Source organism: Emydura macquarii, unplaced genomic scaffold (assembly GCF_026122565.2).
Source record: "Emydura macquarii macquarii isolate MOO-44397 ecotype Brisbane River unplaced genomic scaffold, CSIRO-AGI_Emac_v2 contig_968, whole genome shotgun sequence".
In the NCBI taxonomy this organism is placed as follows: Eukaryota; Metazoa; Chordata; order Testudines; family Chelidae; genus Emydura; species Emydura macquarii.
In genome coordinates this window covers 1,789,713-1,810,266 of record NW_027131105.1, presented here as the reverse complement: position 1 = coordinate 1,810,266, position 20,554 = coordinate 1,789,713, and the positions used below count along the sequence as shown (strand labels likewise).

The following is a 20,554-nucleotide window of genomic DNA, read 5'->3' as shown; positions in this document are numbered from 1 at the left end:
CCCATAAATTAGGTAAATTGGACTTCATTTGAGGGCAAACTGGATTAATTTGCCTATGTCCAGTATTTAAAAAAAAATTAGAGACCAGGCTGCCTTTTTTAATTGTAGAAAATATACTTGACAGAGGAGCTAGTATCATCATATCATTTGGACTTGCAGCCAGGTGAAAGATGACTGTATTGGCCTATATGTGCAACAGCACTGCCCTCTAATGGATAGAGTATAGTATGTCAGACTTACCCAAATGTTTGTGATTGCCTCTATCCCCTATTGGCAGAAGGATTGTAAACAGATTACATAATAATTTGGTTACCATATTTCAGGTTCCCAAAAGAAGGATACTGCGGGGGGTGGGGAGGAGATCTGGAGGGGTTACTTGCGCCAGGGGTACTCACTGGAGGTGGAGGGGGTCAGTGTTGCTCCCTTTCATGGTGGCAGGGCAGTTGGCACAAGCCAAGGACACAGCAAGAGCCATCAGTCAGCACCTCCCTGCAGGACTCCCTCTCCAGGGCTGGGAGCTGGGGCCTGGAAGGGTGGGATTTGGCAGCTGTGGTTTTCAAGGGAATGGACCAAATCAGCAGCAGATGCAGGAGAGGGAGCAATCAGGAAGCAGACCCATCGGGGCTCTTTCTGAGCAGCAGCTTTGTCTGCTCTGCAAAAACTCCAGACATTTCCTGTTATTCTTTGTCTGCCCCAGGGAGGGGGGGGGGACAGGGTGGGAGGATTTTAAGAAGACTCAATAAAGAGGCTGTGTCCAGGAAAACCTGGACATATGGTAACCCTAATAAGCCCTATCACTACTGCCAACTAATGGATATTGTTCTTAACTTGAGTGGAAGAGGTCTGTACCTTGAAGCAGATGGCTGAATTTTATTTCCTGGGCTGTATGTACATTGTACAGTCAGTTGTAAAAAGCCCATGGACAGCACCCTACAGCACAGTTTGGGTGCCAACTGCAAAGAAAATTCAAGTCCGCAGACAGATTATTATAAAATCTTCCACTCTCCCCCACACACGTACACACAGAAGTAGCTAAGATTAGAACTCTGGTTCTTCAACTCCTTTATTGACTGTTTGACTTGTTAACTTTGTGGGACAAGGTGGGTGAGGTAATATTTTATTGGACCAATTTCTGTTAGAGGAAAAGACAAGCTCTCAAGCTACACAGCTCAAAAGCTTATCTTTCACCACCAGAAGTGGGTCCAATAAAAGCTATTCTCTCACCCAACTTGTCTCTCTCATATCCTGGAACCAACAAGGCTACAGCAACACTGCAAACAATCGCTAACTGCGGAACCACTGCACTTCAATGATCTGATATTGTATGGTATTAAAATAAACAATTAAAAATTAAAGCCCATGTCTAAATTGATTTAAACGGATGTCAATTCAGGGATTGATTCTCAGAACAAAACTATTGCTGATGCCGCCCACTAAATATCTGTTTCTAGTAGATCAAATCTTAGAACTGCTGATTTGATCTCAGATGTTGCTAAAAAACTATGGAAGTATTTCTATGCTATTATGCGAATAGGCCATTTCCCTCTTAAGTATTTTAGATTTTGAAGTGATTCACTTTCACCTAAATAAGAGGTGTTGAGAATTAAATATCCAAAAGGTGATGAGCATAATCAAACTTTAGTTCAAGCTAAGTAGCTGTTCTTTTCCCCAGTGGAAGATCACATGTTCCGTTCTGTGGAGGGCCAGGCTGCCTCAGATGAAGAGGAAGAGAAGTGGATAGGAGACCAGCAATCCCAGGTGGCTGAAGTGAAGAAACTTCTGGACAGGGTGCCCTGTTGTGGAAGTGGGTATGTTTCATGGAGATTAGTACTTATCCCTTTTTTGTCCCACTGCAAATTGTATTGCATGATTTAAAAGATTTCAGAGGTATTGTGGCTTCAGTATGAAACTGTAAAATTATTTCAGTGAAACAAAAGACAAGAATCCCTCTATGCCTACCCTCTGCAGTCATAGGAGACTGACTATATGTGATATACCCACCTGATCCTAATAGGTATTAAGGGAGGAAAGTGAAAATTGGGGAGTGGAAGGGGAAGTATGTGAGTGTGCCTGTACTTTACTCAATGCTAGAGAAGAAAGTAAAAAGAAAGCCCAAGGTCCATGTGCCAGAGGGAAATTCTTCCCAACATCCACACCCCACATCACATGAATCACTTTAGCTAAATCCCATCTTCAACTGCACTTGCCATTAAGATTTAAAAAACACACTGCGTAAACCATCTACATGGATTAGAATTCCTTCTGGGAAATCTCCCCTTACTTTCCAGAAAAGAGATCCTTTCTGTCATAATCCTCCTTTCCAATAAAAGCCATGGATGAATAGTCTGCCCAGTCTCTTTCAAGGTGTACAAATGTAAAAGCTGTTAGTTCAGGCACCTCAGCTGATCTCAGCTTTCGACTAAGAGGAGATGGGAAACTAACACAGTTGGGACTGAGTTCCAGAGGGGTAGCCGTGTTAGTCTGTTTTCAGCAAAACAACGAGAGTTCTATGGCACCTTAAAGACTAACAAATTTATTTGGGCATAAACTCTCGTGGGCAGAAACCCACTTCGTCAGATGTTGGGACCCACTTTGTCATAGTTGGGACCCAAGCCCTAGGACATCTATAGGTCAAAGCCACTAGTTTGAATTTATGCCCTATGACATATTGTGATGCCAAGAGAATAGTAGAAAGCCAGCCATAGCTCTTAAGCATATTGACCTTAGCTGGAAGGTTTCATTAACTTTTCTTTTTAAACATAGATGTGATGACAAAATGATGAAGACACTGATGTCTTATTTTGGTAGCACCGATAATGACGACCATGAGAACGTCACTATGGAGCTAGTGGAGAGAATCACCAAGTTAACTGAACAACTTGAGATGAAAAGGCACGAAGTGATAAAACTGGAAACTAACATGAAAGAGGTAATAAGTGTTCAACAGGCACAATAGGATGTCTCAGTATCTTCACTTAATCTTATTTAAATACACAAAACCTCAGCTACTCGTCTGTGTAAATGCCACCCGTCTTTCCATGATAGAAATATTTAAAAGTAATGAATAGAGAACATGGTCTGGAGAGTCATCTGTACAAGAGAGTAGCAAGTAAGTAGTAAATAATATCTTGGTGCAGCTGGAGAGGGAAAAGGGAGAAGGAGCAAATGTGGCCATAAACTGCATGATTGGGTATGTAAATTCATGGGTACCTATGCCAGAAATTGGTTAATACTATAAAAATGTTCTCTCCTCACATTGTTTTAGTTTAATTTGTTCCAGAGTTTCATCTGCTTCACAACCAAAACTGGCTACTTTATGCTCAAAAGACATTTGTGGACTTCAGTGTTTTTGGAATGATTTTATTAGCCAGTCTGTTTAAATTCATAGCTTAATTTACAACTTTTCTGCATGTTACCACTCAGTGGCTTTATCAATATTTCAGTTTCAAGGACATGCACTTTTTCACCCCATAATGAAATATGAAGGAGTTTGCTTAAGGGAAAAAATGTGGAAAAAGAAAGAAAGTCATACTTGCACCCTGTACAGTGTACTAGAGATAGTATCCAGTGTACAGACCGTATTCAAGGATAATTTATCCATGTAGTACTACCTAGGTTAATGGAAAGCTTTGCTTCTGTGCTGCTTAAACACCAACCACATACATTTACTCTGTTCTTCCTGATGATGGCCATGTTTACCTCTTTTCCTTGCCTTCCACTCACACTTTTAGATGTATTCATCTTCCCTTTGCAGAGCTAGGAATGTCCTGTTGTCAGCTTTGTGACCTCTGCTGATGAATCAGAGTTCTGTGTAACATGCTCAGAAAAGATCCATGATAAATTTTAAGTATTTATACTAGAATTCCAGAACAAAAACATCAGCTAAACATCAGCTAAAAATCATAGGGGAAAAAGACCAAGAAACTTCACATTGATTGTAGCATAATTATGGATTTAAAAAAAAAACAAACACAAAAACAAACACAAAAACAAAACAAAACAAAAAAAATATCCCAATATAATTTGCCTTTGTAATCGCAGTCCATTAGATTATTTGCAAATTCATCCACTGTTTATCAGTGGTATGAAGGCACAGTTTTAGTTGGTTGAGCTTGCTGCTGCTGCTGCTACAAAGCTCTTTGGCAATGAGTGATGGTGACCTTTAAGGTTCAGAGATCAGTTTAAAAAAGTGAGTGCTCACCTGAACTACTTAAATGTACAAAAAGTGGGCAAGAAAATGCTTAAGAATACTCTCTCTCTCACCAAATTAAATACATTTCCTGATATAATAAAGAAATCACCAAAAACAAGTTGTCACTTTCCATGATGTGTTGGGGAAGCTAGCAATAGGTGCTGTTAATTAGATTTACAAAAACAATTCTGAAAGATCACACAAACAGCAGCAGCAGGCAGGTTAAGAGCAACAGCCACACATATTGACCAATCATTGATCCAATCCACACTACAAAAACCAGGAGATTAAAGAGCTTTTAACTTTGATTCCTTTCATAGTGAGCTCCAATTCTCAATAACTGAAAGTCCAAGAACCATCTACCAAAAGACAGGTAAATGAAGGAATCGGACCTTGCTGATAGACTGAGGAAAACATGAGAAAATTCTAAAGATAAATCAGCACTTTCCAAAGCTTTGTGCTATGAATAAATACCTCAGTTTTGCAAGACCAGATTAATCAAAAAGTAGAGAATTAATTTACACTTGTCAAAAATGTGCACTTGTGTGCAAATAAATAATCATGCAAGAATGTTTCCAAGCATAAGTGAGAGTTTGCACATTTAGTCATGTCTACATGTGCTTTTTTTCTTTCTTTTTTTCCAATAAACACACAGATGGAAGTTAGCCTCCACGTTTGAGACTGGTCCACAGTCTTCAGATATGGCCAATTCAGTAGCAGATTCTATACCAAACAATGATGAACATAGAAAGAACTTCCAGTAAGAAACTAAATTGCCAGACAATATATTGTTACAGGGCCGTCTGATCCGTCCCGGTCGCTGCGGCCCTTCCTCAGGTCCAGACTCCGGGGAAGGCCCCAGCGCCTTCCTAAATGGGGGAAATAGAATCTTCGGACGAGTCGTAGTCCGGCCCTCAGGCAGGGCAGGCGAGCAAGCAGTCTATCGCCCCTGGCCCTCAGGCAGGGCGGGCGAGCAAGCAGTGGGTCCGCTCTCTGGAGCGGTAGGGAGGAGGAGGCTCTCCCGGGGTAGCTAGGGAAGGGGGACGCAGGCCCACCTGTCTCCACTGCATCCCAGCCCAGGGCCCTAGTAGTGGCAAAGGCATTGCCACTCAGTCGGCGGGGCTTCCGCCGCAACACGCCAATGGGGCTTGCCCCTGTCCCAGCCACTGATTATGGCTGTCCCTGGGCCACTTCCTCCCCGTATCCCCAGGTACCTGGTTCGTCCAGGTCCTCGGGGTCACTCGGTCCGGGGTAGGCCTGCCAGTCCCTCCTCGTCCACGGGGGGGCAAGGTGGGGAGCTCCTCTAGGTCACAGTGCGCAGGGAATGGCTTAGCCTCAGGCAGCTCTTCCAGGTCCTGTCCTGTCTCTGGGGGCTCGGCCTCAGGCAGCTCCTCCGGGTCCCGTCCGGCATCAGGGGGGGAGGGTATCTCCCATCCAGGTTGCTCAGTGGTCTCGGTCCAGTCCCGGGGATCGGATAGCTCCGGCCACTCACTGGGGCCGGGTGGCCTGGTCCAGCTACAAGAAGGCCCTACCCAGTCTCCAGTCCCGGGCCGGTCCGGGGATGGTCGGAGTCTCTGCTCCGGGAGGCGAGCTTCCCTGGTATCGGCCTGGCTCTACTCTGGCCTTGGACTAGGCCTCAGCCGGCAAGGCAGTACGTCTGCCTCCGGCAGCAGTCTCTCCCAGACTGAGCTCTGGGGCCTGTCTCTTATACTGCCCCTTCCTGTAGGGGCCCCGCCCCACTGTCGCTGATTGGGCTGGCCGGGCGGTCCTATAACTGCCCAGCCTTTTGGTTGCCAGGCAGACTGGCCTGCTGGCCCTATCACAGCCCAGCCTCTCTGTTGCCAGGCAGATTTGTCTGCTGGGCCTGCTTCAATCCAGCCAGGCCGCTGCGGCCCTTCCTCAGGTCCAGACTCTGGGGAAGGCCACAGCGCCTTCCTACAATATTTATCCATATCTATGTCCTGGTTTTGTGCTTGGGTTTTTCTGTTGCACTCATCACGTTAGTATGTGAGCATCTCGTAAGCAGTAATGAATTTTGCCTCAAGATCACCAATGAGGTAAGAAAGTATTATCCCCATTTCACAGATGAAACAGAAATTAAGCAACATGCCCAAGGCCAACCAGAAAGTTAATGTTAGTGCTGGAATGGAACCCAGAGTCCCAGTCCAGTGCCTTAACTCTAGATCATGCTTCCTCCATATTTAAGTTAGGGAACAATCTACACTTTATCATCTAATTTGCAACAATTGGGGTTAGAGAAGATGATAGGCTACATCTGTATGAAGGAAACCAACTTGGAGAACTTTTTCAATCTACATTAAGACACTGTCTTTAACTGCTGAAGGAACAGTAAAACACCAAAATCAACCATAGACATCTTAGATGTAAACAAAATGGACAAGGGGATGAAGGGAAATTAGCATTTATTTCATAGGTGACAGAGCATCAAGAGGGAAGAACTTTTCTTGGGAAAGTTAGTATAATAGCAGCAGGCTGGGAGGTACAGAAGAAATAGCACCATAGGCAAGGCTGAGACAAGGAGGCATCAGCAGAAATAGCCAGTGCTATTCTGAGCTGAGTACCTTGTATGTGCCATCTATACAAACTAAAGCAAGTGAATGTGACTGGACAGTTCAATGCTGAGTGGGCAGAATTAAAGTGGTGCGCAAACTAAAGAGAAAAACTTGAGCTTTTCCCAGAAAGGTTTGTTTAGTGACTGAAGGTGAACAGCGTGGGGTCTGCTGCCTTTCAGTAGCGTGCAGCAGAGGACATACAAAGTGTGTGTGTGGTTTTTCACCGGTGTGGCTAAAAAGACAGGATGCTCTGAAAATCTCTTCCAAGTGGCAGGTTTTGTTCCTATGTTGTAGATGCAGAGGGCTGTTAGGACATGGGTTCAGGATAGCTGAGGACTGATGGGCACCTACTCGACATTTCCGTAAGTCGTTAGATACCTCTGTGTGAAAGAAGCACCTGTTGTCTAAAACATTAGGAGGGTGGTACAGAAGGAGATGGTCAGGGGGGCTAGAATATTGGGGAAATGTCCCAGAAAATTTTAGAAAAGACCAGTTCCCTGATTAAGCAGATAAGGATCTTCCCACGCCTCCCCCCCCCCCCTTTTCATTTATATATTTTCTCTTTCATTGTACTGATGTGTGGGGAAAATGTAGCTCTGCTTCATGTGTTTGGATATGCCTGTAGTGGGCAGCACCTATGATATGCAGGATATCTGCAGGACAGAAAAGGAAAGGAGGAACTCTGCTAGCTGAAAGAAGCAATAAGTTTAATTCACAACAGACAATCCCCTTTCCCCCCAAACCTCAGCTATCATTAATGAGGTCTTAGCCTGACTGCTGCCCCACTGATGGTGATGATGTTGGGTGTATGTACAGACAATGATTAGTTTAATTTGCTTAGTTCCTGTAAAATGGGTGTTCAGTGAGGAATTCTCAAGTCACTGTTTTGCAGATGACAGACTAAATCATCCAAACTGCATGTCGTTCTGTAAATTGGCGGAGCTGGAGGTGCTCACAAATTAAAGTCCACATGGGGCTAATGGAAGCAGCTAATTTTTAGCTGATGCCAGATCAAGTGCCAATTAAAACATACTTTTTAACAGAGTCACAGAATAAAATGACCTTCTAGAAGGATTCTTTGTGGAGCAAGGATTCTCTCACTTCTGAAGTCTGACACTCGATCTTGGAAGCGGGGGGAAGAGTGACGTTCCTGTCCAACTAGTAAATATTGATTCATATATTTTCTGCCAAATAAAATCTAAGAATTGGCTGTTTGGTCCAAAGCCTTACAGTTACTCCAGTTCATTTCTCTCTCAAAAGGAACCCCACTACAGCTAGAACTGCAATAAAGATGACAACAAAAGGGATTAATAGAACCAGCAAATACGAAATTTATCCCACAGGATTTTGTTAGTAAATTCAGTAACAATAAATATATTTGACTTGTCTTTGCAACAAATAATTGCAAAGAATGAGAATATTTAGGAAGGCTGCATGCTCTGCCTGGTCCTGGTAAAGAATGGGATATGCGGTTTATTTTTATTTAATTAACTGAAGGCTCTTAGTGCTCATGAAAGTCAGAAATTAATATTTAAACTAAACACTTTTTCAGTATCATAGAATCATAGAAGATTAGGGTTGGAATGGATCTCAGGAGGTCATCTAGTCCAACCCTCTGCTCAAAGCAGGACCAACCCCAACTAAAGCATCCCAGCCAGAGCTTTGTCAAGCCGCACCTTAAAAACCTCTAAGGATGGAGATTCCACCACCTCCCTAGGTAACCCCTTCCAGTGCTTCACCAACCTCCCAGTGAGAAAGATTTTCCTAGTATCCAACCTAGACCTCCCCCACTGCAACTTGAGACCATTATTCCTGTTGTGCCATCTACTACCACTTAAAACAGCCTAGTTCCATCCTCCCTGGAACCTCCTTTCAGGTAGTTAAAGACTGCTATGAAATCCCCCCTCATTCTTTTCTTCTGCAGGCTAAGCAAGCCTAGTTCTCTCAGCCGCTCCTATCCTCATACATCATGTGCTCCAGCCCCCTACTCCAGTGTTTCCCAATCGGTGTGCCGCAGCACACTGGTGTGCCCTTAGGCCTGAGCAGGTGTGCCACGGAATTTTTTGAAAAACTACTTGAGTTCTGAATTGCCTTATGAATATTCATAAGTTAGTTTGGAGACTATATGGTAGTGTACTCAATATACTGAAAAGTATCAAGGTGTGTCATGGCAGAAAAAAGTTTGGGAACCACTGCCCTAATCATTTTTGTTGCCCTCCATTGAACTCTTTCCAATTTGTGCACATCCTTTCTGTAGTGGGGGGGCCCAAAACTGGACACAGTACTCCAAATGAGGCCTCACCAGTGCCGAATAGAAGGGAATAATTACTTCCCTCGATCTGCAGCAGCAATAGATGCTTTCCAGGCTCACTTTAATAGCTTGGCCAATGCACTGCATTCCTGATCTGCACTACCTCCCCTGTGCCAATCCTGAGCCTCTGATGAGCAGAGACATCTAACTGTCCATATGGTATGGCCATTTTGTGATGCAGACAAGGGGGCTAACATGAGCTCTGAGAAGCAGAATAATCTAGTGGACTGACCATAGGGTTGAGTGCTAGGAACTCCTGAATTCTAATTCTGGCTCTAACAATGATTTGCTATTCAATTAGTCAGCGACCAAGCAATGCTCTGAACCTGTTTCCACTTCTACCCCCAAAATGGGATTTGAACTTGTTTCTACAGAAATGAAAGAAATTCACTGAGTTGGTTACTATTATTTAGGTCACATTAGCATCTTGGCATTTTCCAACCATCAAGGAAGACAGTTCTTGTCTCAAAGAGGGCATAGTTCTGGACAGGCAAGAGGTGGGAAAAGGGATACAACATACAACCAAAGTGATCAGGGTAATGAAAGGCGCGAGTCCTATTCCTTTACTACAAAAAAAAAATCAGACTTGTAAGTTAAACATTAAGTTGCCTTCCTCCACAATACTACCTTCTTGGCTTTCTTCCACACCAAAACCTAACTTCGATATCTGCATCCTCATACCCTGTCCTCCCAACATTTGACATCCTCCTGCCACTAAATGAGAATTTAACTCATAAGAACAATACATGAAACAAATAAGTAGATTTAGACAATTTCTTGTAAACATCATGGAAGAAGCAAGTCGTGAGGAAGGATTTAAGTCCCTGATTCAGCAAAGTGCTTGAGCATATACTTAAGTTTAAGCATGTGCTTAAATCCATCCCCGTTTAGCAAAGCACTTGTGCAAGTGCTTAAATGAAGAGATGTTACTGCAATTAGTCAAAAAGATTTCCACAAGACTTTGTTCCATCTAAAAATATAGGCTGGTGGCTAGGGCACTTGCCTGAGATGTGAGAGACTGACTACAGAGATTTTGTATCTGTCTGGCCCACTGAATATTTAATTACTTATACAAAGTGGGAACAACTCCAACATGAAAGACCAGGAGATAAATTGACTCTATAGCCTGGTGATTAGGCTACTCACTGAGAATGTGGGAGACCCTGGTTTTGTTGGTTGCTGGCCAGCCCTAGAGATTGACTTTGCAGTAGCTCAGGAAGCTCCTAATCCAACAAGCCACTTAATCACATGCTTAATTTTAAGCACATAAATACTTCCAGACTATCCTTCAGCCTGCTTCAGTGCCTTATTCGATCAAGGCTTTCTTCAGATGGTCTGCAAACCACTGACCTCTCCCGGTTTAAGCATATGCTTAAATACTTTGCAGAATCAGGGTCTTAAATCTTGCCCCAAGGCTCACTTTTCCCAAGATGCTTACAAGAAACTTGCTGACTAAATCACCTACTTATTATTTCATTTAATACGTTTATGTTTTATGCATAGCGGATGGGGTAGAAAAAAGTGTGAAGACAATTGTGGGAGAAGAAGAGAGCCATTATCCTCCTTTGAAAAAATATCATCAGAAAGGCTGAAATACAGAATTCAGACATTTTAACTGTTCTCATTCTGAATAGCCTGGTTACACCAAATGTTGAATGAAATGTCATGAAGTAGAAGAGCAAACGCATTTCCTAGCAACTATTTATTCAGTACCTTAAAGAAATGTAGCAATAGAAGAAAGTAAAGTATTTCACTTCAGAATAGCTTTCTGGAGCAAACTGACATTTATCAGATTGGAGAAGAAGTTAGCTTTACAATTATTGTGCAAGAGGAACAAAAGCTCCAGTACTTTTAATTTCTTGTATCATTGTCCAGATGAAAGGCCCATTGCTAGGTGAACTGCAGCAAAAGGTGGAGGAAACCGAATTGTTGAAGATGGAGCTACAGATGTTGGAGACTGAGAGAGTTAGGCTGTCACTGGTGGAAGAAAAGCTCATGGATGTTTTACAACTTCTTCAACAACTTCAAGACCTGGTACGGCAAGAAAGTAGCCCAAAGAACCAGAGCTGTTTTTGATGGTGTCCCTCCCAAACTAAAAAGGATGTTTGCACCTTACATTCAAATGCAAGGGTTTCCTTACATGCAGGACACAGCTGCACAGCTTCGCCACTGGGATCATCAGTGTCAATGGTTGCAGCAAAGAGGGAAAACCTAGAAGTTCTTAGGTGTGACTTTCCAACAGAGATTTCCAAACTCTCCCCTCCCTGCAGACAAAGGTTCAGGATCATAATAGTTTTAGATTCTTAAAAAACCCACTAACTCAGGTCTAAGCCCCTCTCAGGGAAGGATTGAGTCCTCCAGAAGAAAATGCATCAACTATTAAATTGATAGTGTCTGACCCACCCAAACACACGGTGTATATCTGAGCAGCTGTTCTTTGGGAGCATACTTGTTTCCTTGCACAGATTGTTCTGTGGTATGAATTTGTAAGTATCAGTCAATACCTGTAGAACCACATCATGATATTTTCACAAAGGCTGGGTGTAGGGTTCTGTATTTCAGTCATCTCCTGGAAGTCAGCCAGGGGCTGACTTTCAACACTGCCCCAGTGATACCTTTAGAAATAAAAACACCCTTACATCAAACTGACCTCTCTCTCCATTTGGAGACTTTGGAGTGCACAAGTTAGGTCTGCTCACCCCCACATCCACAGGAAATATCTTTCAGAACAGGTTAGTGGCAGCCTGACAGTGTCTTCAATTCAGTAGAAACAGGCCTGAGAAATACTTGTCTGATCCTATTGCCATTACTTTAAAGGTACTTGTCTGGCTCACCCCAGAATGCACCAGGCACTGATTATGCACCACTCACACCCACCTGTTATTGAAAAAAGAAAGGAAGGAACATGACCCTTCCTTACATGTCCATAGCTCTTTTAATTCCAAAGCACTGAAATACCAACCTCAGTCTGAAATCACATCATCTGCCACTGACGTATGGTTGGAGCTGGACTGAAATGCAGCACCCAACTATGCTACATAATAGTAGTGCAGTCTTCAACTGCATCATAAGGGGGGCACTAGTTCAGCAAGAAGAGTACTACTTACTGAAGGCGCAAACCTACTTCCTGCAGCACCAGAAATGTGTTTGAGAAGCCTCTCAAAGTACTAACCCAGACGGGGGTCATTTAGTCAATCTGAGCTGATGGAATCACAGCACAAAGTAGCTATTAGGACGGACCCATCACATTTTAGCTTTTATAAAGCTATTTTAAATTCCTGCTTGGGATTGGAGGGGGGAGGGGTAAATGGTGAGATTTAGCCAAGAGACAAGTGAGCTGGATAAGCTGTTGAACATGGAATATATTAGGAGCCGTACGACTCTGCATTGTACTTTTAGAGTTAAATTCCTTGGATTAGGATTCAGGGCATCTCCTGATTTTCCAGCAGAGCTGTTCACTGTGTATTTAATTAGATTATTCCCTCACCTGAGGGCTGGACCATGCCTTAAGTATGCTGGGCTTCTGCTGACTGTAGGGAACAAATGCAGTATCTCACATTATGTTAACTTACTTCAGTGCTTGGCATAGCCAATTTTATTTTCACATCCCAAGTCTGACTTCTTGCTACATGGATCAATAAAAAACCAACAAAGGATATACTATTAAACTGGCAAAGAATGACTGATTGGGATTAATGGCAGGCATAAGAACTTTCCATGTAAAGCCTCTGACACATCATTCACTGGTCAGCAGTCTTGTTGAAAAATCATTCCAGTTTAGGAGATGATCCATCACACAATGTTGTGTGCACTGTTGTGAAAACACTCCTTGATGCTAATCATTGCTGGAAATATGCCTGTGTGTGCTGTTATGTTCCCTAGCTCCAGGACGGTGAGCAAAGATGTTAATGGAAAAAGATGATTTACAGGATCCCCTGTAGAGCCTGAAGAATGGCCTATAGATTCCTATGGAGGGGGTGCCTTAGACAGCAGAGTGAGAAACAGTTACAAATGAATAAGCTTTTAAGGCTATATTCCCTCTGTATAGTCATCCTTATGGATATGCATCCCCAATAGGACACAAGAGCAGGGACCTTCTAAAAAGCCATGCCAGTCTGGAGCCAAATGAGCATCCTCTTGTGGCACCAAATGCTCAGAACAGAGGTTATCAAAGGGTCATGCAGTCCCAGCCACTTGAGTTTGTTCCTGCTTTCTCTTCTAAACCCAAGGGCTATAGACAAGTAGGACTCTGAAGAGGAGGGGAAGGTGGATTGGTCCTGTGAATAAGCAGATGCAATAACACTTGAACTCCAGTTGTGGTTAAGTAGTCTTTCTTCTGGGATTGCTTCTGCCTATTCCCACTCCTTGGAGTTTAATCAAAACATCTCGTCCCCTCAGGTAAGTGGGCTAAGGGTGCTAGTTAAATAGACTGCACGACTCCCCCTTCCACTCCCCAACAAGATCTGGATATCAAGGTAAGAGAGTGGTGCTTTCTAAACACCATGTAGCAGCCCCAACAATGTCTAAAATGGAATCATTACAAAGGCAGGCCAGCCAAGATGCCTTAACCCTAAAAACTTGAGGTATTCTCACTAATGTTTAATAGGTCTCACTAGATAGCAGCCAAGAGAGGGCTGATTAAAGACCTTCCTCAGCTGGTTCTCCTGAATGACACATGCAGTAACCTCCCCTAGTTTGTGTGTGCATAAAATGGTATCAAATTTCTGAAAATGGGAAGTGGGGTGCTATTTCTGAGGCCTTACACTCACAATCCGTGTATTTGTACTGCCCATCTTTCAATGCACATAGGCTTTGCATGAGCCTGGCCAGGCCTTTGATAGTCCTGTGCATGCCTTTCTCCTGCTTGCATTCCATGATATGCACGTACATCAGGATTTCAAGGGGCACACGCTTTTGAAAGCTTAGTCCTGTATTCTCCATTTCCCTTTGAACTATTGCAAAGTCTCATAGCAAAGCCATGAACTAAGGAGCAGAGACACCAAAATCTGCTGTTGGTTATGCAGTTTGACTCAAAGCTTGAAAAAGATTCCAAAATAAGATGTCATGTTATGAGGAATGAATTTTGTTTTCATTTTCAAATGCAAACCCATTGTACATACATTTAGATTTTGTTGTGTATATTAAGCTGGTGAAGGAGATAATTGGTCCATGCTTTTTTTATGTTTTAAAGAACATATCTAAGCGAGCCCTGGGGAAAATCTTGCTGAGCACTTTGGAATCCTGTCGTGAGGCCCAACATGGTAAGAAAGTAAAACACTTGGGAAGAACAAGAAGTGTGAAGAATACATTTGTAATTCAGAGTCGCTTGGCAGGCAGATTATCTGCCTTGTAAATAGAGACAGAAAAGCAAAAAAAAAAAAAAAGTCACTCACTGTCAGTTATCAAAGGGAAAATAATTACTGTGGAAGAACCCTACTAAAGCTGAAGGTTTCCAGAAACTGGAAAATGTACATGGAGTCATGCCAAATTCAACCTTTAAGGTGAATTCTTCATCCCACTAAAATCAATAGGAATTGTTTGCACACATCCAAGGGCAAAAATTGCCCACAGGGCTAGATTTTGCCTTCCAAACACTTTCAATCTTTCCAAGATCAGTATGGTTGCACAGGTGTCGGGGGCAGAAGGTGGGCCTCTAGTCTAGAGCTTTTCTTGGCTTGACTTAAAGAAGGTACATAAAGGAAAGCAGCATCTTTCAGTGAAGTCAGTGGGTCAAATCTGCTCTCCTTTAATAGCCTTTCGTGTTCTTGTTATGAAAATTAAACTAGCCAACTCCTTTCCCCAGAAAATAGCTCATTGTGCAGGAGCTGCCTTTGGAAGAACCATGCAGGCTTCACAGCCTGGAGGTTTAAATTTGATTACTTTGTTCCTATTAGCAGAGCTTTTATATTTATCTTTAAGGAAGCAGACGTACTATACCCAGTCAGTTTGCATAGGAAGACTGCCTGTAGGAGCTTTTAATAGGCAGAGAGGGGTCAAAGAAGAGATAATAAAAGGTTAGATGCAGCCTGAGGGTTTGTTCTGCAGAATATTAACAGTAATTCAGGAAAAGTAACATGTACAAAATGCTTTGGTTTCCACTGAGTCTTCTTGCCATACAAAAGGCTTGTCATCAGCTTGAAGTGATTCAGATATTCTCGAACGAAGTGTTGCTGCTCCAGCATGGGTGTAGGGGGAGCAGGAGGAAATGGTGCAGCAAGCCCTTCCCCTGCCCCCAGTGCGTGCACACAGAAGGCAGCCCTACCCGAGCTGCAAGCATGGGGAGCACAAGACAGATGGCAGCTAGTGCTGTCAGACTGAATACAGAGGAAGTGTTCTGACAGAGCTGTGCTCCACATTATAGGATAGCTGTTCAGCACTTCCCCCCCAGCACCTGGGTAATATTATCCCTACCGTACAGGGAAATAGATACTCCAAGCAGTGCCTTCCTAACCCTAGCACAGTTCAGCCTCCTGAGATGCATAACTGAGGGAAAAAAAGAGTTGAATGAGGGAAAGGTGATAAAAGCTCAAATCAATATATTCTCTATCCATTCTGCATCACTTTTGCCAGAAATTACCTGCGTTTCCTCTGCTTTAGATTTTCTGGCTTTGAACTTGATGTGACATGAGCTGCTTTCCAAAATCTCTGTAAGCAAACATTTTCTCACTGTGTGAGAATACTAAACCAATGGCTGATTGGATTAGCTACATTTCATCGCTGTGACTTGAATCCAGTCTCCATTTGAACGACAAGTAGGTCGTTAGACCAGCAGGGTGTACCCATCCCTCAGGAGTGGGTTTCAGGAAACTGAACAGCTGATGCAGTGCAGCACACAGCAGACACCCAACACACTTAAAAAAATCAGTCTTTGTTCACGCAAGGATGCGGGGATTTAATGAGCAGAGAGGAGATGCAGAGGAATCAGTCCTTGCATACTGTTCCACTCTGTCACTTAGATATGCAGAAGAATTCATTCTCTGGTCTCGACATTCAGAATTCTATATTTCTTATTTAAAATTGTGCACCTGTGGTAAAGACAGAGGTAGTCTTATGACATTAAACTGCATCTTCCCAGCTTTGTCATTATGCTAATATATTTCATAATTTTCTTTTAAAAGGAAAAGCCCACATTTTTGCGGTCCTAGATACCCTCTACCATGAGTTGGCTGCCTGTGAACTCCTACAAAGCAAGCCTTTAGAGAAAGCTCAAAGTCACCAATCCTTGTCTAACCCTCTTGTTATCTCTTGTTGAGCAACAGTGCCATCTACAGTTCGTCATTTGTCAAGTATCTACATTTTATGTTATTAAACAAAGGATGGAAGAATGAAATTGCCAGATTTGGAGGATAATAATAAAGTACAAGAGTTCAATAATAAAGGACAAGTTAAAACAACTATGCCATGAAATTACATGTATACTGCCTCTGGGAAGACCTCTAATTCCTCAGCTAACTTCACAGCTGTGTTCACATTTCCTGAGGATTATTTAATGATGTCCATCTCTGATCGAAGCCCAACAACCACCAGATTATGGGACTGTAACTGTACCTAATCACCAAATGAAAACTATTACAAATGCACTAGACCAGCTCAATATAGGAATACAGCCTATACTGAACAGCTGACTGAGTGACCATCAATTAGCTAGAGATGATTTTTCCTCTTCTGATATCTCAACCAGCACATTTAATGGTGGAAGACAGACTGTCTAACTGGCTGGCAGATGTGTTGTTTTCTTAAAGTATGACAGACAAAATTACTGTGTTATAAAAATATATGCATACCAGTATATGCCAGTTAAAGACCCATGTATAAATATATGTGTCTATATTTGCAATTATGATTATACATCTTATTTAACTCTAGAGGTAGATTTATGTTTCTATTCATCTGGATTTTATATTTGTAAGTACAGACTCTTAGAAGTCTGATTATGCTTTTATATTAAACTGTAACTGTCCTTGCTGATTATAATCTTAGATTTTATGTTAAACATTACACATGAAACTGTTTGAAAAAGTGCAGAATGATCTTGTTCTCCAAGTTGCCAGGAACTGGGAAGGCTACAGAGACAAGAAGTGAAAGGAGGAGAGCGTCATATCACTGTCACAAGCCAATCAGCAAATGATACACACAAGACTTTCCCATCCCATATAGTCTAAATGAGATTATAAAGATACAAAGTAAGGCTTCATTTGGAGGCAAAGGGCTTAATGGAAGCAAAATGCTGGAGATGCTCAGGAAAGCATACATTGCTCAGTAACAAGAGAATCCCCAAGGGCAAATGGATGTTGCCAAGTTGCTGTTGCTTCTTCACTCAATCAACAGAAGAAAATAAAAGACATTATACTGAATTTATATAATTAAAAAAGATGTACTGTAGACTCTTCTGGGAACATGAAGAAAACTGGATTTACCTGAGATAATACAGGCAATGAAACCAAACAACCGATTTTAAAATTATGTAGATTAGAAACGACAGCCTTCGTAAGAAAAGGATTTCCTATAGAGAAGGAAGGGATACTAAAATGATCAGAGGAATGGAAACTCTACTTTACGAGAGGAGACTCTAGGAGGTTGGCTTGATTAGCCTAACCAAACAAAGGCTGAGGAGAGATAGGATTACTCTCTCTAACACTAGGGAGGAAGAGGAGTTAAGCACCAATGTTAACCAAGAACAAGTGGATATAAACAGACCATCAACAAGTTTAGGCTTGAAATTAGATGAAGGTTTCAACCGTCGGAGGAATGAAGTCCTGGAACAGCTTTCCAAGAGTAGTGAGAGCAAAAAAAACTAAATTGTTTTAAGACTGAGCTTGATAAGTTTATAGAGAGGATGGTATGATGAGATTGCATGCAACAGCACATGGCCCATCTCCATCTGCTATTAACAGAGTCTCCAGTGGCCGAAGATGGGACACTAGATGGGGTGGGCCCTGAGTTGCTACAGAGAGTTATTTCCCAGGTGTCTGGCTAATGGGTTTTGCAAACATGCTCAAGGTCTGACTGACTCTTCCCCCAGGTCAGCTTGGCAGAGACAATGGGGTTTCTTCACCTTCCTCTGCAGCATGGTTCACAGATCACTTGCAGACCAGAGTGAACCAGAATAAATGGTGGATTCTCTGGTACTTGAAGTCTTTAAATCATTATTTGAGGACTTCAGTAACTCAGCAAGAGGTTATGGGTCTATTACAGGAGTGGGTGGGTGAGGTTCTGTGGCCCATAGTGTGCAGGAGGTCAGACTAGATGATCAAGACAGTCCCTTATGGCCTTGAAGACTATGAGACTGTAGAAAAATGGATCAAACCACAATCCCATTTATTTTGTGTGTGGGGGGGGTTAATTTTGTAGCTCTGTTTTCAGACCACGATGTGCTTATTGTACAAGTGGATCACATCATCTGTGTACTTTCCATTCAAATTTTTATATATGACACTGTATATTATTTAGCAATGTGCAGGTAACAAAAATTCTCTCCTTTTGGGGAGAAGAAAAAAGGGTATGGAAACAGTGGGCCAAATTCCACCTGGTGTTACACCAGTGTTACATCAATAGGGCTACTCTGGATTTACACTGGTATAGCAGAGGGCAAAATTTGGCCCAGTGGATATACATTTACACACATAATAAATTAGACTTAGGGCTTCTCTGCACAGCAGGGTAATATTTTTACAGGGGTGTGATTTCTAAAGCATACTAACATCTTGCACATTAATGGGTCCATGGAGACCCTGCTGGTGCACACTAAATGCACTAGTGCACTTTAATACTATTTCAAACAGCTCTGCATTAAAGCACACCAGCAGGGTCTTCACTAGCCCATTAATGCACAATGTGAGGGTGCTTTAGAAATCACACTTCTGCAGAGCGCATTACTTCATCATGTAGGCAAGTCCACAGACAGCCACAGTCAAGAAGTCAGTTTGTAGGCAAGGAAATATACAGAACAGATATACAACAATGAAAGATCATATAAAAAGGACAACCTGTGTTTCCGTTTGTGTTCATTTCCTCCAAAGGCCAGACCAAAGGCCAGAATCCTGCCCTGTGCATGCACTGAGAGGCAGAATTTTGCTCAGTATGACTGCTGCGAAATCCTTAAATACCAAACAGTATCTGCCTGTGTGTATTTGTTAGAAAAGGTGTGTGGGGAATCTGGTTATGATGCAACTATATCCCTGACTATGGACTCCCTCAAATGCTGAAAGTATCCTCACTTCTTTGAATATGTATTACTAGTAAGTTATATATGGATGCAGGGGAGAGGAACATTAATGTCTTTTCTGCCATTGGGTTTCTACTTGGCTTTCTAATATATCCTAGGTATCTAAAACATTAAGTAGCCTGAAGGAGCAGCGTAAACCTAGATGCACTGTAGCACAGCCAAACAGCAATTAATGTGAAACTGGAGACAGAAAAGATATCAGCAGCAATAATCTGTGTTGCAGTGACCAGAAAGAGCAGGTAAGAGCAGGTGCTACTGGGAATTTGCTAATTTCACTGGAATTGAACGATTAAGTCAACATGGGAAGTAAAGAAATCTTGCCTTGTAAAACTGTTTTCCCATTACAGTAATATTTTCTAATTGTAAAATAAATTGATATCTCAGAAGGACCAGTATGTTTGTGTCTAGTCATCAGGGTGTCCTGACTGGTCCTATTGAAATCGGAGCAGTTCTTGTCAGCATAACTGGACAGAATGCTTGGCTAATCCCTCTAAACTGGGGCAGTCCAGGTACATCAGATCACCCTAGTGAAAGAGGAATATTTTAAAAATACAAACAATTAATATTGAATAAGATCAGACTTACTGTATCTCCATAGGCAGGCTGCTGTTTGCAGTACAGACTGAAAGAGATTTCCATCATCAGCCTAGTGCATACTGAGTGTCTCAGGTTGAGCAGGGCACCGGTGATGTAGGAGAGCTACTTCTGTGACCTAAAAAAGAAATTAAAATACATTTTAATGCTTTTCCATTTAATATTATTATACTCAGATCAAGTCAGTCAAAAGGGTGGATGAGGTTCACGAACACTTCTCACAAAGCTGGGCCAGTTTACAGTTTTGCATCAAATACATGAGAATTCAATAACTCTGACTCAAAACTAGATGGAGCTTGGCAGTTTCACTGGTTATCTGGAGTTTGTTCAAATCACAATCTCCAAGTGGGCAGAGAAGCTGTGTACAAAGCCACACGGATTGTAACCAAAGGAAACAGTCACACTATCCCCCATCCAGTGTTGCCAACTCTCACCATTTCATCACAAGTTTTCAGATATTTGGCTTTCAGAAGAAATCCCATCCATCAGAGTCAAGTGATTGTGAAAGAATCTTTGCTTTCATTAAAAGGAAGTTTCTAACCTTTAGAGAATTGCAGGAAACATTTGAAAACATGATCAAAGTATATCCTTAGGGTTCAGAAAAGAGAAGACAAATTAAAAAACCCAAATTGATTTTTTTTTTTAAATCTCATTGTCTT

The 20,554-nt window shown here is 42.2% G+C and overlaps 1 protein-coding gene across 1 annotated transcript in view; it reads left to right on the top strand.

Moving 5' to 3' along the window:
• The window catches only part of EFCC1 (EF-hand and coiled-coil domain containing 1), an 80,803-nt gene extending 61,113 nt beyond the window's left edge, over positions 1–19,690 (top strand). Inside the window, exons 4-8 of the mRNA XM_067543782.1 lie at positions 1,673–1,808; positions 2,764–2,929; positions 10,952–11,110; positions 14,268–14,337; positions 16,195–19,690. Coding sequence (XP_067399883.1) covers positions 1,673–1,808; positions 2,764–2,929; positions 10,952–11,110; positions 14,268–14,337; positions 16,195–16,328 — 665 coding nt within the window. The 3' untranslated portion in view covers positions 16,329–19,690. The remainder of the gene's footprint in view (positions 1–1,672; positions 1,809–2,763; positions 2,930–10,951; positions 11,111–14,267; positions 14,338–16,194) is intronic.
• The last annotated feature ends 864 nt before the right edge of the window (positions 19,691–20,554 follow it).